The sequence below is a fragment of the Rhinolophus sinicus genome, chromosome 15 (genome assembly GCF_057876585.1).
Source record: "Rhinolophus sinicus isolate RSI-liver-muscle chromosome 15, RSI-T2T, whole genome shotgun sequence".
Lineage (NCBI taxonomy): Eukaryota > Metazoa > Chordata > Mammalia > Chiroptera > Rhinolophidae > Rhinolophus > Rhinolophus sinicus.
Window position 1 is genome coordinate 84,247,229 of NC_142515.1, and position 25,374 is coordinate 84,272,602.

Sequence of the window (25,374 nt, forward strand, 5' to 3'; positions counted from 1 at the left end):
GGCAGGAGCCACAATGCGTGCTGGCTCTGTTGACCATGGGACATTCCTGATTTGTCCTCTGACTCTCCCAATAGACCTTGAGGAGGAACTTAGCTAGATGATGGTGGCAAGAGCATGCCAGACTGAGAGTATAGCATGTGCAAAGGCCCTGGGGCAGGAGATATCAGGCAGCAGAGAGGTTGACTTGCTGTAGGTCACACAGCACGCGGGCAGCTGAGATGGGCTGCTTGGTCCCACACCTGACTTTTTGGCAGGGGGCAGCTCTTGGCCCTGAGGTCCTGCAGGTGGTAAATTCCGGCGGGAGGGGTGTGGTCACATGCTGAGGGGTGAGAACTAGTTCAGGCACTTTGGCAGAACCGGAGCTATTCCCTCAGGGGCTGCGTGTCCTTGTCGTCCCTCTCCCCTCCCACAATCTCACTAACATTCACCAATGAGCAGCACTGTCCAGGTTATGGGATCTCCATGGCTCCCTGCAGACTGTCCAGAGCCCCAGGTCTGATTTTCAACAGTATAGCCTAAAGGGGCCTAAACTAGAGCAGGTTTCTCAGCCTTGTCTCTGCTGGCATTTGGGGCTGGCTCATTCTTTGCGGAGGGGGCTGCCCTGTGCACTGTAGGACGTTGAGCAGCATCCCTGGCCTCTGCCCATGAGATGCCAGCCTCCAGACAGTGTCAAACACCTCCTGGGGGCAGAATCGCCCCTGGCTGAGAACTGAGGCTTACACTCAGTTAACATTGGCTTTCCTATAGATCCCCGTGCCGTTAAGCAGGGCTAAATGGGGGCCGGCCCGGTGGCTCAGGCGGTTAGAGCTTCGTGCTCCTAACGCCGAAGGCTGCCGGTTCGATTCCCACATGGGCCAGTGGGCTCTCAACCACAAGGTTGCCAGTTCAACTCCTCGGGTCCCGCAAGGGATGGTGGGCCCCGCCCCCTACAACTAAGATTGAACATGGAACCCTGAGCTGAGCTGCCTCCCAGATGGCTCTGTTGGTTGGAGCGCGTCCTCTCAACCACAGGTTGCCAGTTGGATTCCTCGAGTCCCGCAAGGGATGGTGGGCAGCGCCCCCTGCAACTAAAATTGAACATGGCACCTTGAGCTGAGCTGCCGCTGAGCTCCCGGATGGCTCAGTTGGTTGGAGCGTGTCCTCTCAACCACAAGGCTGCCCGCAAGGGATGGTGGGCTGCGCCCCCTGCAACTAGCAACGGCAACTGGACCTGGAGCTGAGCTGCGCCCTCCACAACTAAGACTGAAAGGACAACTTGAATCTGAACGGCACCCTCTGCAACTAAGAAAGAAAGGACAACAACTTGACTTGGAAAAAAGTCCTGGAAGTACACATTGTTCCCCAATAAAGTCCTGTTCCCCTTCCCCAATAAAATCTCAAAAAAAAAAAAAGGGCTAAATGGAGCTCTAAATTCTCACAGGTTGCTGTGACTCACTCTGCCACAAAGGGGTGATGATATCATCTAGTCTTTCCTGAGAACCCCCACGGAAGGCTCTGGGCCTCAGTGCCTGACCACTGACAAGTGGGGCCACTCTCCGCTTCACCCAGGAGCAGCTGGTCAGCAGCCATGAGCCAGAGTCACAAGGCTGGGCAGCGGCTGGGCAGGTAACTGCGAGACTCACACTCGAACCTTTGGTTTTCCAAAGACAGGCCACCTCCGGGGGCCCTGGGTAACCAGGGTCTTAACGGGCAACTGACTGATACAGAAGGAAACTTCGGAGGGCAGCTCCCCAGTGACTCTGGGGACAGGGTACGGGAGCCACTCCATCCTGGATAAGAGCTAGGAAATAAACTGACTGCCAGACCCTGTGGTTGCTCAATGACCCGCAAGGCAGATAGCGCTGATAGCTAGACAGATACCCCCACTCACAGCCCAGCCCTGGTACAGCAAAGCATCCAGAACATTTGGAAAGGGCGTTGGCTCTGGCAGGGGTATCCCAGGCCCAAGCGATGCTTCGCCTTTTAATCAACTCTTTCTGCAAATTCTAAGGAGGCCTTGCTGGGTGTCTAAAATATACCCCATAATTTCACTCTTCTCTTAGACGTAGCATTCCCAAAAATATAACTTCTCCCTTTGTCTAAAATAGCCTCGGATCACTGCGAAGTGTCAGGGCTCGGTACTTGTACACAGCAGGCCAGAAAGACAACTTCGAAGCCACAGGAGGGGCAGGGAGCGCGGTGGGCCCTGCCTTCCGGGTGGTCGTCCCTTCCCTGGTACTCCCAGGAGCCCCTCGACACCCCAATCCTCTTTGTAACCCCACAGACACCCTCTCGTTCTTCTGCACCCCTTCCACTCGGACGTGGCCCCATTTTTCAGCGGGACAGTCTCTTGGATGTCGGTTACCCTGTCTGCTCCCTCCTTCTGGTCCACGTGGCTCCTGCAGTTGCTCCCCCCGTTTTCTGTGCCTTGCGACATCCCCGTGGTGAGATGGGAATACCTGTGCCTGCTGGTTTGCATTAGGCACTGGGGCTGGGAACGCTGCCACCCCAGCCCGGGGCTCGAGAAGCTTGTCCTCAGGCTCCTTCTCTTGCTGAATCACTAGCCCCCCCACCCCCCCGGGGAATCCAGAGAGCATCCTCCTGATCACACATCCGACACCACAGATGCCAGCTTCCTCTGGGGGTGCTGTGACCCCGGGTGCGTACTTCCGGCCTTCCCCCAGCATGGTCAGGCTGCCTCTCCCAGGAGCTCAAGGAGGATCCGGGGTTGGTGGGGAAGGAAAAGTCCAGGAGGCACTGGGGTCTGGGGTGGTGTCCTCATCCTGCTGTGCCCCTGGCAAACTGCGTGGATGCAGGTGGCCTCAGGGCCCAGGTGCAACTGGCTGGAAACCCTCCCAGGGCCTCCCATGAGGGTGTACGACAGTGAGGGGCCTCACACAGCCCCAACCACCCTCAGTCAGAGCCGTAAAAACACTCCCTGCTGCCGGCGGGACACAGAGCCGCAAGGTGGAGCCCACCCTGCCAGGATCCTCCAGGACGTCTACATCACAGGCTTCCTTTTCCAACCCTCCAAAACCGCTTTAAAACCCTACGACCCTGACACCAATTCCGATGGGTGGTTTTCCCCCCCACACCAAGCAATTCTCTGACACCAGCTGGGTAGCCTACAATTTAACTCAATTAACTCTACTTGGAGATAGTGTCAGATCCCACAGGCTATGAACTCAGTTTCACAAGACTGCCTCCCCTTCAGATGCTGATGGCGTGTCCAGGTTGTCACCTGCGCTTTTCACTGGCTGGCTATAAATTGGAGGTTCCCACGATGCCCTCCTTGGGTGCTATTAATTTGCTGAAGCAGCTCACAGAACTCAGGAAACCAGTTTACTAACTAGATCGCTGGTTTAACTGTAGAAGTGTACGACTCAGGAACAGCCAGATGAAGAGACGCAGAGGGCCAGGCATGGGGAAGGCGCGCAGAGCTTCCCACATCCTCTCTGGGCCTCCCAGCCTCCCAGCACCTTCCTGTGTTCACCAACACAGAAGCTCTCTGAACTCCCTCTCTTTGGGCTTTCACGGAGGCTTCATTATATAGGCACAGATGATTAAATCACCGGCTATTAGCTATCGAGTCAATCTCCAGTCCCTCTCCCCTCCCATGGAGGTCAGGGGGTGGGAATGAAAGTCCTAACCCTCTAATCACGTGGCTGGTTCTCCTGGGAACCGGCATCCATCCTTAGGTGCTTTCTGCCATCTCATTAACATAACAAAAGACACCTCGATCACTCTCATTACTTAGGAAAGTCTAAGGATTTTAGGAGCTCTGTGCCGGGAATGGGACCCCCAAACCCCAAGTATATTTCTTACGATAAATCACTCCCCCAGCGTGATCTATAAATTACAGACCCCTGTGGGGCGATGTTTACAGACATGTGTCTATACCATGTGGCACGGATATACATGCAGAAAGATTTGAGTTGGTGATACAAGTCGTCTGGAATGAAGGTGGGAATCTGGTTTCTTTAAATTTAGGAAGGGAGAGCTGAGCAGAAGGTGAGAAGAATGCATACAGAAACTAACTGGAATGTTCTGGAATTTTCTTTGTGTACTTGGAGGTATGAAGGCTCAGCAAATCTTTCCTGTAAAGGGCCAGGTGGTAAATATTTTCGACTTTGCAGGCCATATGGTGTCTCTGCCACAACTGCTCTGCTCTGCTGTTGAGGCTTGAAAGCTGCCAAAGACAATATGTAAATGAGTGGGTGTGGCTTGGAGGCAATAAAACTTTATAGAAACAGGCCAGACAATATGTAAACGAGGGATGGGGCTGGGTGCCAATGAAACTTTATTTACAGAAACAGGCACTGGCAGATTTAACCTGTGGGCTGTAGTCTGCCAATTCCTAGCATGTACAAAAAGAAATTAAGCCTCAAATAAGAAAGATGTTAAAAACAAATGAAAACAACATGAAAAAGGCAGGAAAAAGGCAAAGAAGAGCACCCAGGTGGATCCAAAAGTGATAATAAAACGAGTCACATTTTTGCCAAAGGGGGCCGATAACCACGTGTGCCCCCTGGCAGCCAAAACCACCACAGCGGCCCTGGTTTGTTTCCTGTGGAGGAGATGCTGACGGGAGAGCGGTAGAACCATAGCTAACACCTGGCATTAGGTTCAGAAAGTCACCCCAGGAGGATGGGGTGAAAGGGTGACAAATTTCCAATGCAGAAGAACCAACACAAACGATCAGAAAACCAGTGGAAGCACTTTCATTACATTTGTCCGCAATAAAACCTGCAGGGAGCATGTGACTTCTCAGCTGGGGGGTGGGGAGGGGGGCGGAGTCCTCAAATCAGCATCAAAGAGCAGCTCTTAAAATAACATTTTAAGATGTCACTCAGTTCCTGGAAGACAAAACAAGCGGGATGGACGTTGCCTGTTATGGGTGTGCAGGGCCCATTCTCTTGGCTGTGGCTGGCTGGGGGTGTGGGGATGTGGGGTGGAGTGGGGGTAGGAAAGACCAACACTAGCCACCTCTTTCGGAGAGTGAATGAGAACACCAGCTGGACTGCTCCCTGGACCACCAGCCACCCCGAGATGCGACAGACAGCACTGAACACAGGTGGGTTGATGTGTAACAACAGCAAGATGTTACCCCCCAAAATATGAAACTATTTAGGCACAGAACATCTGTTAAACTGAAATCGGTCTTTGCATGCAGTTGGCCTGAAACTTATTCTCAATTGGCCTGATTCTTCCCCTCTGGGGAGACTTGGTGATGTCTGGGGACATTTTTGGTTGTCATAACTGGGGAGGGAGGAGGCACCTGGTGGGTGGAGGCCAGGGCTGCTGCTCAATACCCTACAGTACACAGGACGTCCCACCCCAGAGAAGGATCCATTGATGCCCAGGCGTCGGTGACGAGGAAGCACGGCCTTTGTCCCTACATGAGGCCTGAAGTCGACAAGTGGCCTTATTCACCCTCCAATCTGCTGTGCAATTTGCCTGCTCCTGTCTTCTTCCTGCCCAGGGTTCCAGCCTCAGCTCCTACCCTTCCTTTGGGCTGCTCTGTCAACCCAAGGTCCCCCCAAACTACGTCCTCAAACATCTTAGAAGGCCACGCCAAGGGACAGAAGCAGCCAGAGATTCTATTCCTGGCCCCTGCAGTGGCCTGGGTGGGGCCTACCTCCCTCATGGGCTCTCAGGAGCATGGCCTCCACGCCACACGGCACCTTCTCCTCCCAATTCCTGAACCATCGTATCTCCCTATACTGTCCATTCTCCCCGGATCCCACCCTGGGCTCTCGTTTTCCCTCTCCCAATGATGGGTGACCCTGATATTCATATTGCTGACCTAGTCAGCTGCCCAGCCTCCAGGATGGCCCAGGCCAGTCTGAGCCTTGACCAGGGGGTGAGGGACAACTTCTGAGCGCGCTACAAAGCAGATTGGTGGTTGCCAGGGGCTTGTGGGAGGGGAAATGGGGAGTGGCTGCTAATGGGGTTTCCTTCTAGGGGTGATGAAAATGTTCTGGAACTAGATAGAAGTGCGGGTTGCACAACATAGTGAATATGCTAAAAAACACTGTTGACTTGAAATGGGTGGATTATATCTCAGAAAAGCTCTGAAACAGAAACTCTAATTGCAGAGGCACACCCCTCATTCTGGAACCTTCTATCTGTCATCCTGGCTGAGTGACTTTGCCTGTGTGACCCTAACACTGGGCAGTGGCTGGCCAATCAGTGCCCTGTGGGAGGGAAGGATATGGCCTAGGCAGGTGTCCCTGAGGGCATAGGTCAAGGTTAGATGATAACATGTAGTTCTGGGTGACCTGCCTGGGCGGGTGGCCCGGTGCTGATGGAGGGTAGTGGGAACAGACCCAGAGGCCCAGCTTGTGGAGGGGACCAGGGGAAGTCTGGGGTCATGGGAGACTGGGTCTGTGGGGCCCTCAGGGGGAAGATGCTTAGGACTGAGGTTGGCACAGATCCCAGTACCTTGGGGCCCCCAGAGGCAGCAGCAAGTTCCGTGTCTCGCTGTCCCAGGTCACTGGCCTCCTGTGGGTGTGTCAGGTGGCTTGGGGCATCACTGTCTCTCAGCCTCCACTCTGTGGGCCAGGGCATGGCGGCTACATGAAGCCCCCAAACCCTAGCATACAGCAGCCTCTGGCCACTTGGGAAAATGACCCAGTTAGCAAGGATCCTCGTTTCATTTCTGCTTTCGAAATTAAAATCCTATATGCATCTGTGAACGCTGGTGGCATTTGTTCCAGTTCAGGAAAGACAAAGAGAACCTGGGCCTTATGCGCCCCCCATCCTCAGCCTCGATGCTGAGGTCTGGGCCCTGGGCGGCTGCATCTGGTGTGGCAAGGTTCTCTGAGGGCACTCGAGAAGGGACCCCAGCATGCAGGAAGGAGGACGCCAGACCGCACACCACCCTGGTGAGCCTGCCATGTGCACCTTCAGTTTTTCTGAGCTCAGGCAACTGTCCCACACGCATATTGTGTTTCGGGAGGGAGGGGGTTCAGAGGGCAGGCTGCAGCACGCTGAGCACAGCCAAGTGACATCGTGTGAAACTGACAGCAGCAGTTAACTGTGGCAGGCGACGGATCAGCTGATTGGAACAGTGCCCCCTTCCTGTTTTCTGGTCAGAATTGCACAGCAAGGCTGCAACCTGCGTCCGGGGGCGGGGGGAGGGGGGGCACCCAGCGACACCCAAACCTCAAAACAACTCAACTTCTCCTTTCTGGGAGCTGAGAAAAAGTCCCGGATGCTGCCAGTGGTGCCGGTCTTTGGCTGAGGAGAGAGAGGAAATCTTTCACAGACACAGGGAGGTATCATGAACTTAGGCTGGTACTCCAGCCGGCTTCCAACCGTGGTCAGGACACAGCTGCCTGCGGCGTGGCCTGGGGAGCCCAGGCTGGAGTGGGTTGACTTATGTCCTCCCCTCCCCCCAAATATATCCAAGTCTCGATTCACAGAACCTGTGAATGGGACCATATTTGGACACAGGGTCTGTGCAAATGCAATTAGGGTAAGTATCTCGAGGTGAGATCGTCCTGGATTGAGGGTGAGCCCTACATCCAATGACAATGTCCTCATGCGAGAAAGGAGATTAGAGACACAGAGACAGACAGAGACAAGGCCATGTGGGGACGGAGGACGAGGCCGGAGTGACGCGGCCACAAGCCATGGAATGCCAAAGGGTTGCTGGCAGCCCCCAGGAGCCAGGAGAGAGGCGTGGGACCCATGCTTCCTCACAGCCTCCTAAAGGAGCCAACACTGCCCACAACTTAATTTCGGACTTCTGGTCCCCTGAGCTGTGCGAGAATAAATTCCTGTTGTTTTAAGCTTCTCCGTTTGTGGTGTTTTGTCGACGGCAGCCTCAGGACACTGGTACACTCACGTGCCTCCCTGCGGCTGTTTTCTCATTTTTAAAATGAGCAGAGCTGTTGTGAGGACTCAGAGAGATGACAGATGGAAACTGGCACCTGAACCCTGACACCCAAATGGGCCCAGAGGCTGATAACGAGTGATTTCTGTTATGAGAAAGTGCCCCTTGGTTTAGCTCTGAATGGCTGGGGCTGACCGATGGACAGGGTGTCAACAGTCAGCCGCTGAAAGAAATGGTGACTGGGTCTCATGGGATCACAAACTGTGACTCCAAGAAAGCTGTTCTCACCCGGGGGGAGATTCTGCCCCCAGGGGATAATTGATGACGTCTGGAGGCATTTTCAGTTGTCATAACTGGGGGGAGGAGGTGCTCTTGGCACCTAGTGGGTGGAGGCCAGGGCAGCTGCTGAACACCCTGCAGTGCCCAGGACGGTCCCACCTCAGAGAAAGACAAGATTCCAGATGCCAGCAGTGCCTCAACTGGGAAGCCCAGCTCTACATGAAAACAATCTTCTCACTTTCCAAAAGGTCGCCCCAGGAAGCTTGTATATGGCTATGACGTGGATTTGCTGAAGCCGGTTTTGGAAGCTGGCGTGGGCACCTCCTTCCAGCAGATCCTAACCATCGGGGTAATTGGGCCTTGCCGGCTCTCACCAAGGCTCAAGGGAGGCAGCCAGGCGAGGTCAGAGGTTTCTGACTCACAGGGAGCAGACGCCTGCCATGGAGGGTGACTAACGGCCCTCAGACAATGTGCCAGCATCCCTCAGGGGTAAGTGCAGGGGAGGAACCAGGCGGCCTTCAGGATGTGGACCTCCAGGATGCCTGCTGAGCTGGGGTGGCCTTCAGGGAAGAAGGCAGCAGACGCCACCAGCTGTCATTCCATGGGGGCTGCTTATTGTGGGCTGACTTGTGTCCCCCAAAAGACATGTCCATGTCCAGAACCCCCGGAACCCGTGAACATGGCCTTACTTGGAAATGAGGTCATTGCTGGCATAATTAGTCAGGATGAGGTCATCGTGGATTAGGATGGGCCCTAAATCCAATGACTGGTGTCTTGATAAGAAGAGAAGGCCACGTGACAACAGAGGCAGAGAGTGGGGTGCTGAGGCCACAAACCAAGGAACACCTGGAGGCCCCGGAAGCTGGAGCAGACAAGGAAGGGTCCTCCCCTAGCGCCTCCAGAGGGAGCGCGGCCCTTCCAACACCTGTCCTCCAGAGCTGCGAGAAGGTACACTTGGTCCTCTGAATCCACGGGAGTTGCCGCAGGGATTCAACCAAGTGAGGATCAAAAATATCAGGGGGAAAAAAAAATGCCAGAAAGTTCCAAAGAGCAAAACTTGAATTTGCCACATCCCTGGGAATGAAGGGACGTGTAGGCACACCCAGAGGGAGCCTATATGCAAATACAGGTTACCTGCAATTACTGTACCTTTTTATACAAGGGACTTGACTAGTTGGGAATTTGGGTATCTGAGGGGGTCCTGGAACCAACCCCCCTGGAGACCGCGGAACACCTGTAAACTCCTGGTGATTGAAGCCCCCCCGTCTGTCGTACTTGATTATGGCAGTCACAGAACTTCATCCGGGTATCTTGGGTGGTCCCCAGCTAAGAAAGGAAATGACGCCACAGTGCCAATCCTGCCTCTTTGCTGTGTCTCGTTGAGACCTGGGGCTCAGCATCCTCATCAAGCACGGCCTGGACCACACCCACCTGCCTGCTGGCTCTGTGAGGGGTGAATGGCCACTAGGTCAACATTGGGTCTGCCCTGTCATTCATGTTCTTAATTTCTAATGTCATTGACAACCTGCACCATTTTACCTGGGACTGCAGTGCCACACACCCATGCAATGGCCTAGAGCACCTGTTGTGGCCCCTGGCCCTGGCTGGGAGGACAGTAGGGACACCGGTGGCTTCACAGCTGTGATGAGGCCAATCAAACCTGGGATACCCTTCTTGGCTCCCACATCCTATAGGGCCCTTCCCACGGCCCACAAGGCCATGAATGATTTGCCTGTCACCTCTCTGTCCCCACCATCTCCCACTCTGCCCCTCGTTCACCCCACTCTAGCCTCTTCCTGTGCCCTCCAGAGCCTCTGCCTTTCTTCCCAAACACCAGGCGTGGTCTAGCCTCCTGGCCTTTGCACTGGCCGTGCCCTCCTTCCACAGTGACAGCTCTGCATGGGCAGGCCTGTGTCCTCTTTGACCACCACAGAGCCCAGTGCCAACAATGGCGCCTGGCACACGGCAGACTTGTGTGAAGAATAGTTGCAGAATGAACAGACGTTCGGAATAGAGGAGGGAATGCAAACATGGTACACAGCATTATAGAGAAAAATGTCCATTCTACGGTTCAGTTACTTAGTAGTTTTTAAAACATTTGCACAAGGGCCACGGGTGGCTCAGGCGGTTAGAGCTCCATGCTCCTGACTCCAAAGGCTGCTGGTTCAATTCCCACATGGGCCAGTGGGCTCTCAACCACAAGGTTGCCAATTCGATTCCTCGACTCCCGCAAAGGATGGTGGGCAGCGCCCCCCGCAACTAAAATTGAACACGGCACCTTGAACTGAGCTGCCGCTGAGCTCCCGGATGGCTCAGTTGGTTGGAACGCGTCCTCTCAACCACAAGGTTGCCGGTTCGACTCCCGCAAGGGATGGTGGGCTGCGCCCCTTGCAACTGGCAACGGCAACTGGACCTAGAGCTGAGCTGCGCCCTCCACAACTAAGACTGGAAGGACAACAACTTGAAGCTGAACAGCACCCTCCACAAATAAGACTGAAAAGACAACAACTTGACTTGGAAAAAAGTCCTGGAAGTACACACTGTTCCCCAATAAAGTCCTATTCCCCTTCCCCAATAAAAAAAAAACACACACCAAAAAAAACCAAAAACAAAAAAACCCCACTCATTTGCACAAGAAATGACAATCTGTATAGGAGAAGATAGAAATTGGCTCCTGGTGTTGACCCAGGGACAGGCTGTGCAGCCCCAATGAATTTCTTGCTGATGATCTCAGCAATCATCAGGGAGGAAGAGGAACTGAAATGTATTCATTCAGCAGGCGCAGCCTAGATGTGATTTCAGTGAATTTGCACGGCAGCCCTCAGCTTGGGGGGATTGGCAGAAGCTAGAAGTCAAGGCGGGCAAGATCCCCATATCCCTAACTCTGTGGAGGGGTTGGTCTGGGGTCCTGTAGATGGACAGACTGTGGCACCTCCAGATAAGGGGTGTTACTCGGCAAATGAGGTCTCAAGCCACAAAAAGACATGGAGGAATCTTACATGCATGTCGCTGAGTGCAAGAAATCATTCTGAAAAGGCTACGGACTGTATGATTCCACCTATGACATTCTGATATATGGAGACAGTGAAAAGATCAGTAATTGCCAGGAGTTAGGAGGCGGGAGGGATGAACAGGCGGAACACAGGGGATTTTGGGGGGCAAGGGAACTACTCTGTATGATACTGCAACCGTGCCTATGTACCACTCTACATTTGTCCAAACCCACAGAATGTACAACACAAGAGTGAACCCAAACGTAAACGGCAGACTTTAGTTAATAACAATGTGTCAACCTTGCCTCATCAATTCCAACAAACTTGACACACTAACGATAGGGGCAAGTATGCACTGGTCAGGGGGATGTATGGGAACTCTCTTACTATCAGCTCAATATTTCTATAAACCTAAAACTGCTCTAAGACATATAATACTTTCTATTGTTATAGTTAATAAAATTAACTACTTACGACTATTAAAATTACTTATGTGTTATTATTTAATGATTATAAAATCTTATTTAAAAAAGAAAGAAAGCGGAGTCCTGGACTCCAAACCCAAGGCGCAGACCTCTGGGCCCACACAGTGCCTCAGCCCTCACCAGGTGACAACAGTTATGCTATGTTCTGAGACGTGGATGCCTCTTGTCTTAAGACACGGAGGGTGAGGGACACTCCGGTCACTTTCGCTGCTCTTGCATCCAGAGGCTCACCCACAGCGACACATCAATGGCTTCCACAGGGTTTGGCCAACAGGGATGCTGGACAGAGGGCAGAGGGTGTTTCCTCCCCGACTGATTCTACGGTGCTGCCAGTGGCCCCTTCCCCTTGCCTCAATGGCCCCCAGGCCCTAGGCCTGCACTGTGCTCTGCGGGCTTCTTTTCACACGGCAGCCCCACCAGCAATGCCCCGCCACGAACTGCTCAGTTTGGACACGCCATCCTTTTCTTTCTGGAACCTACAGTATATCAAGAGTCTATTAATCAACAGTCTATTTATCAGGGCTTTTTGTTTTCTATATTCTGATGCTTTGACGTCTCAGGCCCGGTGGACCCTGGAGGGACTGCCCCTCCCAGGATCAGCCAATTCCTAAAGAGGGCAAAGGACGTGCCTGAGCATCTTCCATCTGCAAACCAGCCCAGTCAGAACTCACACTGCCACCACCTCCTCTAACAAACTCTCACATGTAGGACACTGTCCACCTGCCGATACCTCAGGAACAGGTTCCAGACAACCAGGTACCCGACGCCCCAGAGCCCTGAAATGATTCAAACCCACCGGTCTGAAACCTGCTCACCCTGCCTCAAACATTTCTTCCCGTGAAAACCACAACGGGGACTCTTGCCCACGGTTTCCCCGCGCTCCCGGTGCCTCCCACTGTGGCCCTGTGCCACGTGCTGAGCCTTCTATCTCAAGGGAACTGTGAGTGTGACAAACTATCTTCTCCATGGCGGAGGTGATAATAAAACCCACGTGTGAAGGCAGAGAGCCCCTCCTGCCAACAGCGCAGCTCACCTCCAGCACGGGGCCGGCACCCAGGATGGTCCTCTCGACGCCGCTGGCATAGCCCTTCTGGCTCAGGGCAGTGAGACAGTGGATCAGGAAGTTGGTGGTCTGTGTCTTGCCTGAGCCGCTCTCGCCCGATATCACGATGCACTGGTTGACGCGTTTCCGGAGCATGGCGTAGTAGGCCACGTCGGCCAGCGCAAACACGTGCGGCTCCAGCTTGCCCAGCTGCTGGTTCTCGTACAGCTTCACGTACTTGGGGTTATAGATGGGGAGGAACTTGAAGGGATTGACGGCCACGAGGATGCTCCCTGCATATGTGTAGATCTTCTGCTGCAGAAAGCGGTGCTTGAGGTTTTTCAGGAGGTTGGCCTCAGTGAGCTCGGGGAGGTTGCACAGGTCGTCAAAGTCCGCTTGCTGCCGGGGCAGGAGGCCACGCTCCACCAGGCGCCGGGTGGCCGTGGCCTGGGCCACCAGCTGCATGTGCACGTACTTGATGGCCCCGTCTGCGTCACGCTCCTGCAGCAGAAAGTAGTAACCATCCTCCTGCGGGTGCTCGTCCTGCGCCCGGCGTGGCCACAGCAGCACACGGTGCACGGGCGAGTCGTTGGCGTCCAGCACCCACTCCTCCCCACCTGTCTCCTTGACCTCCACCAGCACATAGCGCTTGGTGCCATCCAGCTGCAGGCTGGCGATGGCATCCTGGATGACGTCTGACGTGGTGCTGTCCTTGGTGGCCGTCACACGGCACGAGGCCTGGCTCTCGCTGGTGGCCAGCTGCGGGTAGATGTGCAGGTGGTAGGCCGCTTGCCTCCGGCAGCCAGAGCTGCCCACCTCGTTCACACTCATCCTGCCGGCCGCCTAGCCTCAGCATGCCTCCCGGGCTTGGGGCGCACGTCCTGGAGCTGGAAGGGAGGGGGTGGCATGGTCAGAGTAGCAGGGGGTGGTGGTAGGGGTGTCTGATGCCCACCTAGGACAGACAGCCTCAGACCTGAAGCCTGAAACCCCTGCCCCAACAGGGCTCTCCCAAAAAGCCAAAGGGTGGGAAGAGCTTCCACCTGTCCTTAAACATGACCTCTGACCCAAGGATTGTGGCTCTTGCAGAGTGACAGGCACCAGACTCCATCCCCCCAAGGGCAAACCTTTCCCATGGAGTTTGCTCAGTCCCAGCCCCCATTCTTCCCCACCCAGGGTCAGCCTCTCAACCTACAAGTCCAATAGCCACAGCCATGTCTCACCTAAGCCTTGCCCAGCCCACATCCTTCCTAGCCTCTCCTAAGACAGATAAAACCTCCCCTGGCAGCTCCCTAAGCAGATGAAGACAACTTCACACGCCTCGGTTATGTCCCCACAATACACCACGGGCAGTGAGAGGTGTGAGGGGCTAAACAAGAATGGACCTGCCCTGAAATCCAGGGACCCCGAAACAACAATGTCCCCAAAACCCCAATGAGTAGAATGAAGTCCAGGAGAGTTCCTCAAAGCTCACTCAAGAAAACTGCTCAGAGTGCATTTGCTTCTACGCCAGTCTTCTGCGGATAAGAACATCAGATAGATGCCCAGCCAGTCCTCCCAAGACTGCCAAGATCATGAGATACAAAGAAAAACCGAGGAGCCATCCCAGACCAGAGGAGACGTGATGACTAAATGAAACGGGGTCCCTTGACAAGGGAGAGGACATGAGTAGAAGAACTGGTGACATCTGGATAACGTCAGGAGGTTGGTTAACAGCAGCGCAGTGACGTCAATTTCTTAGTGGTACAAATGTGTTAAATATAAGATGGTCACGATAAGGGAAGGTGGGTGAGGAGTACAGGGAACTCTCTACACTGCTTTTGCAACTTTTCTGTAAATCTAAAATGACTCCAACAGAAAAAGTTTGGTTTTAAAAAATGCATTTGCTTCTGAAGATGTGGGAAAAAGAGAAAATGCAGCCGATGTTGGCAACAGCCAATTTTGTGTCTTGGAGTAAGAGGCTTAAATGTGTGTGGGTCACGTGCGGGCTCACTGTGTGCCACCCAAGGCTGAGGATACAAAGATGAACTAGACTTCGGCTCAAAGCCCGGAGAGAGAAGCTGATATGCAAACCAACGTGAAAGCATATAAAGCACAGACACATGGGCAAGAACACACTCTCATGAACACACCCACACCCGTGCACACAAGCAAACAGGGATACATGTGTGTGCAGTTTCATACAAACACACCCACGCTCCCGTGCACACACAGAACACACCTGCATGCTCACAGGCACATGCATGGAAAGCACATGAACATGAACGTGCACGTGTGTACCACATTCAAGCACATATAGGACACATGCATGGTTTCCTATGGATACACCCACACTCATGCATGCACAAACAGAACACACGTGTGCTCACGTGCACCAACACGGGCACACACGCATGCACAGCACCTTCGTATGAACACACGTATGCACACAGGCAGAGCTAGAGCTTCAGGCAGAGCTGGCCCTATGACTTGCTGTCGTATAGCGACGTGGCTGATGTGCACCACAATTTCCGGAGGCGTGACCCAGCACACAGGCTGGGGGCTTTGAACTGTCTCACACCCAAGCTGCCTAGACATGGGCGGCGGAGGTCACACAGATGTGCCTGCTTTCTCCCCCCAGACACTGACCTAAGCAAGAGGCCACCAGAGCCCAGTCACCCTGCTCCTGTGGCCTCTGCCACCGGCCCTGATGAGGGTCTGGCCGAAGCCTGGACAGGTTGAGGGCCTTGCAGCCAGTTGCACTCTGAATCACCTCACGTTCTTCAGGGAAAGCTGATCATCAGGAGCTCTCAGAACCTCACTGTGAACAGAGGTGTGTAGGGGACATTTGCAGCTCTCGGCCCCTTGGTGGGGGAAGCAGGAGACCCTGGGCTCAGAGACGAGGGGGGGAGGGGAGGGCCAATTACAGGACCAGCTGATGCACACTCCATCCCAGATGAGGAGGAAGTAGATAAGACTTGCTCAAGGACGCTGCTGAAGGCCAACACTGCAGGGAGGAGGACGGCCAGAGAGGAGGGGCGGGGCCTAACCCCGCTGGGGCCCCTGGGAGGAGTCCCTGCAGCGTCCACCTGACTTCACTGCTGCAGACCCTCTAGCTGTTGGAACACACTCAGGCCCACCACGTCTGACTCCTGGGAAATTCCTCTGCTGGCCCTGGCTGTGTGGGCCTCCTTGCTCAGCCTGGCCTCACCTGGCCTTTCTCCCCAAGGACCCGCACTCTCTTTCCAGAGCAAATGCCTTTACTCCTTTCCGTGGTTGTTTGCCAGGGAGGACCCTTCTGTGGAACAGCTCATGTGCCTTCAAACCAGAGACACTAATAAATCCTTCTCCAGCCCTGCGTAGAGCCCAGTCACCTCCTCGCTTCCACGTGGCCTGGAGCCAGCCCCTCTCACTCCCACTTGGCCCCTGGTCCACCATTCCTCCACCATGCCATGTAAACCACTATCCCCTTCCCTCAAAAGATGCCACCAAGCTCCTGCTAGTCACACCTGCTGCCAACAGCCTGTCTTGGTACTGCTCACTTGCTCTGTAGCCCTGGGGACAGTGGCGTCACCTGGACCTATCCCTGGGCAGGGACCCCTCCTGCCCTGACCGCCAGGCTCTGTACCTGGGGCATCCACTGTATGGCACCCCCTCAGGGACTGTGTTCATGCCCAAAGACACCTGCCCCACCTCCAGCCCTCCTCTGCCTTGAACGCCCAAAAGGCTCGTTCCCGGCCCCTCCCACTGACCACATCCTGTCTGCTGTCACCATGTCCCCAGAACTGCTCTGTCTTCTCACCAGCCAGTCAGGAGGGCCTCCCATTGGTCTAGATGTGGGTGTCCCAGTACAAAGCCTTTCAGGGAACCCTCAGGGACAGCCCTCAGAGTCCCTGGTCATCAGGCCCAATATAGCACGACCACCCCTAGGTCCCCACACTGGTGACTGGCATACTGTGGCCACTTCCCACGCCCAAGCCCAGGTTAATAGGCTAGACGTTGAAGGGCCTCTCTAGTCCAATCAGGGAGAAGCTGCCCAGAGCCCGACCCACAGGAGGGCGTCCAGTTCCCTAGCTGGGCTGCGTCCCCAGTGGGCTGGGCACCCACCTACCCCCAGTCCCTGCCCTCCCCTTCTCACATCCGCATCGCAGATGGGGGTCGGCCCCACCCTGCTGCCTCCTTCTTGTCCTGGGGATGAAATGCCCCTCAAACCCCTCTACTGGATCCCAGGCAGCTCTGCTCCCAGTACAAAATCTCAGTGTCCCCTCTTTCCATATTCCATAAGTGGCACCATTTTACCTACTACACTCGGCTAATCAGACTCTTCACTGGGCACAAAAGAGTGTCTTGTCATTTAACATTTCTTTGACTGTCAGGCTGGATTTTTTTTTTATTATAATTATGTCTACTGAGCAGCTATCTTTCTGCTTCTGTAAGTTGTTCATGTTTGTTGCCCATGTGTTCCCAATGAAGCCTAACTATTTTAAAATTATTTTTAACTTATTGTTTTGAAGGAGCTCTTTGTATAGGAAGGCTATTGACTCTTTGCCATGTTTGATGAAACTAATTCGTATCAATTTGCTTTTGCATATGGTGTTTTTTGAGACAAATATTACAACTTCCGGGCAGTCAGATCTATGGGTCATTTCTTTCATGATATATATTGCCCAGCCCATTCCTCTCCTAGATCTGATTAACCTGGGGCCACATCTTCTCTTCCCAAATTTATTCTTTACATTAAGCCTTTATCCATCTGAAAATTATTTTGGAGAGTGTATGTATTCCCTAGGGCCACTGCAATAAAGTACTACAAACCAGATGGCTTAAAACAACAGAAATTTGTCTCACAGTTCTGGAAAAGTCCAAAATTACGGTGTCAGCAGGGCTGGCTCCTTCTGAAGGCTTTGAGGGAGGAATTCGTCCCAGGCTTCTCTCCCGGTTTCTGGTAGCTGCTGGCAAGCCTTGGCCTTCCTTGGCTTATAAATGCTTCCCTCTCATCTCTCTATTGTCACATGGTGCCCTTCTCTGTCTGTGTCCTTGCCTCTTCCTATAAAGACTCCCGTTACTGGATTTAGAATGAGTTTGTCTTGAGATCCTTTAAATAATTACATTGCAAAGACCTTATTTCCAATCAAGGTCACATTCTGAGGTTCTAGGTGTACACGAATTTGGGGGACACTAGTCAACCCACTCAAGTGTGGGAGGTGAAATGGGGATCCAGGTGCTCCTCTCCAAAGAGTGAAGCAATTGTATAAATGCCTTTTATTAAAGAATCCTTCTCTCCCCTGACCAGGAAGCCATATTTGTTTGTTAAATATTGTAGATGAAATTATTTGACACATGTGGGTCGGCCTCTGGGCTGCCATGATGTTGACGATCACAGCTCCAGAACTGTGATAATTCACTGACAATTGTTAATTCATTGATAATACATCGTTCTTAAACGACAACATCTCCCTTGGTGGGGCTCAGCCGTTTTCTCTGGCTTCTAAGCACACCTTCCTCATTGAGTCTTAACGGAGCCTGAGACCTGCAAGTTAGTCACGCTGTGGCTGAAGGTCCTTGTTCCAAGTGGATGTGAAACCTATGCCTCGAGAATCCCCCGGCTGTGTCTAGAATGAAAGGAAGCAGGTCTGGGCCTGGGGAACCAGGGGCAGCAGGTCCTGGGGGTGAGTGGGGAAACCCAGCTCAGCCAAGTGGCCATCGCAGGAGGCAGCCATGTGTCAGGGACAGCAGGTCCTGAAAAACCCGTGTGGCCATCCTCCATCCAAACCGGTTTACCAAATACCCATTCTGCCCTCCAAGTAACGTTCACGGAAGTGCACACAACGGGAGCAGAAGCAAAATACCCCCCCACACACTGATGGGATCTGTCTTCCCCAGGACTCAGGGGAAAACTATGCCCTCTTACCAAATGGAAGTCAAGCTGGCAGGCTATAAAATTCCCGCTGAGAGAACCAAAAGGTGGAAGTGAAATGCCCGTCAGAGGATGAAGGATACACAAAATGTGGTCCACCCACACAGTGGAGTATTACTCAGCCATGGACATGCGCCGCAATATGGGTGAAGGTTGAAAACATGCTGCATGAAAGAGGCCAGACACAGAGGACCACGTAGTGTATGATTCCACTTATATGAAATGTCCAAAACAGGCAAATTCTTAGAGACAGAAAGCAGATTGGTGGTTGTCAGGGAATGGGGGAGGGAGATGGGGAGTGACTGCTGATGGGGATGGCGTTTCCTTTTGGGGTGATGGAAATGTCTTGGAACTAGACAGACGTGCTGGTTGTACAACATTGAGAATGCACTAAATGTTACTAATGATAAATCCCATGTGCATTTTACCACAATGAAAGAATTCCCACTGAAAAACCTGAACCGTGAAAAATGAAGGCTTTGCAAACGCTACGCTGGTATACTTTCTGCACTTGGAGAAGACATGAAACTCAATTCAGGGCCTTTCTTTCACGAGAAAGAAGGTGCAGGGAGGAGGGGAAGGCAACCCCAAATTTGGCCCCAGGGGTAAGTGAGTGGACAAATGTGAAGGAGCCACTCTTGAGGCCTGGCCGAGGCCTCGTGCACGAAAAAGCAAGGTTCTGCCTATTGGTTTGGCGAGCAATTGGGATTTTACTGGAAAATAAGGCAGATGGGGCCTCCAGAAAGCGTAGTGTAGCCGCTTCGTTTATATAAGGCCGTAATTTGCAGCCACATGTTTATCGGATGAAATCATTCTCAAGCTAAAAGGAGGAGGCTGGCATGACTATAGAATCATGCAGGAGGCACCACTTAGAACACAGTGTGTTTCCATGTTCCCATGTGCATGAGCACTGGACTTTTTAGGAAGAAATGATTGTGCAAAGTTATCTGGAAGATGGACGTGCTAAGAAACAGCTACAAAAGAAGTATGTTTCTTGGTTAAGGTCGCTCAGAGCTGGAGGACAACTTAGGGTTTGGATTAGGGTGATATGGCCGTAAGCCACGGAACGCCTGGAGCCCCCAAAATTGGAATATGCGAGAAAGGGTCCCCCCTGGAGACTTTAGAGGGAGCTAGGGCCTTGCTCATGCCTTGATTTTGGATGTCTGGCCTCCAGAACTGTGAGAGAATGAATTTCTATTGTTCAAGCCCACAGTTCGGAGTATCAGCTTACAGCAGCCTTTAACACCAATCCAGGTGCCTAGTACAGAGGGTATTGGATGCTCCAAGCATAGACACCCTCTCAGGACTGCTGCCTGAATGCATCCCTTTCTTTCCTAAGATGTCCCCCCAGGCCTTCCAGTCTGGCCCAACTGGTCTGAGCCCTGGAGAAAGCCCCTCCCCCCGGCAGGCACTCGGGCAGCGGCCGGGCCACCGTCTCCAGCAGGTTACTGCCCCTCAAGACCCATCCTTTCCCTGGGGTCTGTGGCTACATCCTTCAACATCTGTCCAGCAAATGTTTCTCAGCCAGGCCAGTGCCGGGCACAGGAGAGAGTGAGAATTTGGAGGTGTCTGGCCTGCAGAGAACTTGACAACCAACCAACCTATGAGCAAAGAGGCATTTCCAACAATGATGAGTCACACTAGGGGCAATTTTGTCCCACCCCCAGGGGACACAAGGAGATGGCTGGAGACATTTTTGGTCATCACCACTGGAGGGGAGGTGCTACTGGCATTGGGTGGGTGGAGGCCAGGGACGCTGCTCAACACTCTCCAGTGCACAATGTGGCCCCCACTGCAGAGACTGACCCAGCCCTGTGTCAACGGTGCTTCAGTGGGGACAGAAACAGATCAGGGCAGGGCCGTCATTTTAAAACAGGAGGCAAAGAAGCGCTCAGAGTGGACAGTTGCTGAGGCCTGGACAAGTGAGAAGGGGCAGACAGCCCACGCTTGGTGATGGAAGCCCGGGCGAGGGTGGTGAGCGCCAAGGGCAGGGGCAGCCTCAGAACAAGGGGACCAGTGTGGCCGGCAGAGGGAGGCTGGAGGGGGAGGGGCTGAGGTCAGGGAGGTCAGATCCCATCCAGTAGGGTCTGGTGAATGTGGGATGGCGTTTAAATTTTCATGCATGTCTGAGGGGAGCCTTGGCTCCTTGGGGGAAGGGAGCACCAGGACTTGAGTGCTTGAGTGACACCAGGAAGGGGTCGGCTAGCCTGTGTGTGACAGGTGGGCTATGGGGGTGGGGAGGGGAGTCTCACTGGGTGTGTGTAGGGGGACTGACAGTGGCTCGGGTGGGGCCCATGGGACGCAGGTGGGTTCTGGTTACAGGGGGAGGGCAGATCAAGAACTATAGGGGCCGGGCTTTGGGTCCTTCCTAGGTGGCTGGAGGGCTCGTAAAGACACAGAAGGCCACTGGGGAAGATGGTCTGGATGGGCAGAGGAGACCCTTTTGGGATCCCCCTCTCCAAATCACACAGTCTACCTATTGTCACATCCAGATGGAAAGCCACCTTGAGAACCTCCTGCAGACAGAGCTACAGTGACAACACACAAAAGCCCTGCTTTAGACAGTGGCTCCATAGTCCCTGGAGAACAAGGAAGACCCACTCTGCTTTTAAAGGCAGTTTGGATCCTTGAGGACTCTGGGTAGGGCTGGGGGAGGGCGGTGCTTCTGTACCAGCCCAGTTGCTCAATGTGTGTCAGCCGCTCTGGTTCACGGAAACCCCCCCACACCCAAGACATGTCCCAGGGGAACCCCTGTCATAGGTCTCCGGGACACCTTGCTTGGGGAGCAGGTCCTGCCTCACTGGTTGCAATGTGGGATTTGGGCAACCATGGAGCAGTTAGTCTCATGCCTGGAACTTGGAACTAAGTAGCTGTTCAATAAATACTGGCAGTTTCTAAGCTCTTGAGCAGATGAGCTATTACTACAAAGCACTGGTTGCCTCCCACCAAGAGCCCCTATTCCAGTTTCTTCAATAACCCATCCTTGGACTCTAGTTTTAGAACATTCCCACCATCTCAAAGAGACTCTGAACCCTTTAGCCACTGTGCTGTCGTCCTAACTGGACCCCTGTACCCATCCTTGTTTTCTATTCCTGTGGAACCTGCCTTTGCTGCCTGCCCCACCCCAGCAGTGTGGGGTCCTCTCTGCCCCAGAGTCACCCCCTCCCATCCACCCGTGGCCCCGAGCCTCGTGGCCTTCACATGGGCACGGCCTCCTGCTCCTGGCCACGAAGCCCAACCCCTGCTTGGTGTCTGCCACAAGGACCTGGTTTCACTTTCAGACCCAATGACATCTCCAGTCACCGAGGCGGGCCATGGTTGCCCTGTCAATACCTTTGGTCCCGGCCACCAATCATCTCTTCCCAGCCTATCCACACATCGTGGAAGAGGCACAGGGTCAAGATGTCCTTGAAGTTTGGCCGTAGGCTTGGCAATACTGAGAACAGGGACCCCCGTCTGCCCCAATTATAAATCTTAGCCAGCTCCGCGGTATGGATGCAAGTGCACGCATATACAGCCTCTCACGCCTGGCTTTAAACATGCCCCTTGTAGAGTCCCACGGGATCTGCTCCTTCCTGAGCCAGGTCCTTGCCTGTCTGCAGTCACTCCAAGGGTAAGGACATGTGCAAGATCTGGAAAATTCCCCAACAGGGAGCTTCTCAAGTTAATGTGGCTGACCTGTCCACCTCCCCTAAAATGTTTACCTAAGTGAGATAAAACACATGAACTCACTCTATTGGTATGACTGTCCAAACTCTCTTTACTAAATAAAAAATAAAATATTCGCCCTTTACCCAGTAGGATTGGCCAAATTGTGTATGCCCACCCCTCCTGTTTATTATGTTGAAGTCCTAACCCCCAGGACCTCAGAATGGGACTGTATTTAGAAACAGAGCCTTTAAAGAGGTAATTCAGTTAGAAGGAGGTTATGAGGGTGGGCCCTGATCCAACAGGTCTGGTGCCCTTACAAGAGGAAACCTGGAGCTAGACCTGCAGAGGGAGGGCAGTGGAGACACAGAAAGAAGATGGTCGCCCACAAGCCAAAGAGAGAGGCCTCAGGAGAAAGCAACCCTGCTGACACCCTCATCTGGGACTTCTGGCCTCCATATCTGTGAGACAATCAATTTCTGTTACTTAAGCCGCCTGGTTTGGGGTACTTTGTTACAGAAGCCCCGGGACACTCGCGCACCCAGCAGGGACAGCACTGAAATGCCTGTGGCTGGGTTCCCCCTCGCACACACAGCATCGTGAAGCAGGGCAGAGCTGGGATATAAACGCATGAGTCAGACCAGGACAGCTTATTCATCACTCCCACTAACCCACGGGCCCAACACTTGAATCACTAGTTTATTTATCATCGGGATCCGGCTCAGGAAAGTCTTGACGAGGAAATGAGTAGAACCCAAACTCATCGCTGTGTTTCTGAGACACGCTTAATCTCTGAGGCCCTTTCTGGGCCAAAAGGAAAACTGGAGAGGTGAAGTGACGGGGCTCTGCAGCGGCCGGCAGCAGGCTGGCTCTTCAGGGGCCCGGCAGTGCTCAGACAGAGCCCTTTGTTCTGCAACTCTCTCCGTCCAGGATGAGGGCAGAGAGAGGGGCCTGTCTTGCTCTGCAGGGAGGCCGAGCAGGGGCTGCCTGGCACAGTTGGTTGGGGACTTGGGGATGCACAAAGGGCTGGTGGGTGAGGAGCGGGGGAGGAGGGACAGCGCCTACAAGGGGTTGGAAGGCCCCAGAATGTGAGTTTCCTCCCATGGAATTAAAACAGCAATGTCACAGTCAGGGAACAAGCCGAGAAGCATGCACGAGGCACAAAAGTTAGACAATCTGTCTGAATTTTTTTTTTTTTATCCTGAGGATGGACTGGCATCTGGAGCCAAGAGGACAAACGGGGGAAGATAATGTGGCTTCAAGAGCCATGCTGATCCGGGGCCACCTCCAAAGTAGCTCTTGAGAAGAGAATTGAATACCTTTAATCTCAGAAGAAAAGCAACAATTTGTGCCAAGACAAGGACGGTTCCTGCAGAAATTCAGGTCAGTGGTAAGACAAAGAAGAGAAAGACAATGGCATGGCTGTCTGAGTGAGTGCAAATCGCCCCCACTCACCTCCTGTTTCTTCTCTGCTGTCCATTCTCGGGACGCACGTCCAATTCCCCCTCGGTCTATTTGCAGTGGGGCCTCCTTTTTATCAGGACTCCAGATTAAGAGCTGACCGGATGGCAGAATTCAACTGCTGGCCTTTTTTCCCCATGCCTGCTCTTGGCAGCAGCTCACGAGGAGCTCAACTTACACCAAAGACCCACTGAGGCAATGGTGGGCCAGGGGCAGGAGCCAGACTTTATACTACAGAGTGGAGTTCTTGCTGGGGGCAACTCTGCCCCCAGGAGACACAAAACCACGATTGAAGACAAGTTTTGGTTGTCGTGATTTGGGGGGTGGGTACGATTGGAATCTGGTGGATGGAGGCCAGGGATGCTGCTCAACATCCTATATACACAGGACCTTCCAACCCCCCCTGCAAAGAATGATCCAGTACCAAATGTCAATGGTGCTGCAGTTGAGTGACTCTGCTTTAAAGAGTTGGTCTTCACCCATTTGAGGTGACTAATGATCCTTCGAGTTTCTAGAATACCCAGGGAGTCATCTCTGAAGTCATCACTTCCCTGAGCCTCAGTTTCCATATTGGGGAAAACAGAAACCAGGACCTCCTTGCTGCTGGTTGGCAGAATGGAAGAGTTGGGTATAAAAGCGTCTAACAGAAAAGGTGCTCAGTAAAGGACAGAGCCGCGCAGGGAGCAGCTGGTACAAATCCCTCTTCCCGGCATGGCTGCACACCTCCATACCTTCAAGGCTCGGCTTGGGCCCAGCCACCTCTTCTGAGAAAAACTGCAGGAACTCACAAGTCCCAAAGCGGGCACTGGTCATCCTTCGTTCTATTATTCCCATGGTGGGGGGCACTAGAATGTCTCCCCTCCAAGGCACAAGGGCTTATCTGTCCCCTGGAACCAGCCCCCAGCACGCCCAGTCCTGGCTTAAGGGAACGCTGGGTACACCCCAGACACAAGACTTCAAGGAGACTAGGAGAGGGAAGGGGCAAGTTAACATGCCCCCGATGGGGACAGAAAATGGATCCTACAGCCAAACAGAAAGGGGAGATTCCCATTTCCACCTGCTTCTCCAAGTCATAGGCCAGGACCTGAGGGAGAGTCTCACCCAGGGATATCCCACCACAGGATGCAGCCGGAGCTTTGGGAACAGGTACGATGTGCAAAGCACATTTGGCACCGTAACTTTCCACTTGGAACATGAAACAGCAGTAAAAAAAAATCATTTTTGGATGTAAACTGTAGAATGGAAAGTTGAACCAAACTGGGATCACTGCAGCAGGGAGGGGTTCACCAGTTGAGGGCTGCATAAAATCCAAGGGGGCTGTGTGCTGGAGATGCCAAGATTATCAAGAGGGCTTGGATTTCAAAGTTGAGAAATGCTGATTGAGGCTAACCCATCCATTTTACAGGTGAAGAAACAGACAAAGAGACTTGACAGAGGTCAGAACCCCCAACACAGGACCCTCCATGAGAGTCCACCTGGCCATGCTCCTGGTGCAGGGAGGAGAAAACAGCCAGGACCATGCAACCAGAAAATCCTGGTCCTGCTTATCAGGGGCTGTCCTGGCCAGGGCAAGCCCAAGCTCACTGTCTGCAGGAGGCATGACTTGCTGGCTCTGATTGGGTGTCCTGGAGCCACCTTCCATAAGGGCCAGAACATTCTAGAAGGTAAGGGTATGGTTACCTCTCTGTGGCCCTCTTTAAATTCCTGCATGAGCTATAAACCCAAGCTCTCTAGTCTTCTGGCAGTACCCAGAC

At 53.3% G+C, this 25,374-nt stretch overlaps 1 protein-coding gene across 14 annotated transcripts in view; it reads right to left on the reverse strand.

Annotated features, from left to right (window-relative positions):
* The window catches only part of MYO9B (myosin IXB), an 80,113-nt gene that overhangs the window by 53,290 nt on the left and 1,449 nt on the right, over positions 1–25,374 (reverse strand). For all 14 annotated transcript variants that reach the window (XM_074337955.2, XM_074337951.2, XM_074337952.2 and 11 more), the window contains exon 2: positions 12,610–13,505. In XM_074337955.2, the coding sequence (XP_074194056.2) occupies positions 12,610–13,449 (840 nt within the window). In that variant the 5' untranslated portion in view covers positions 13,450–13,505. The remainder of the gene's footprint in view (positions 1–12,609; positions 13,506–25,374) is intronic.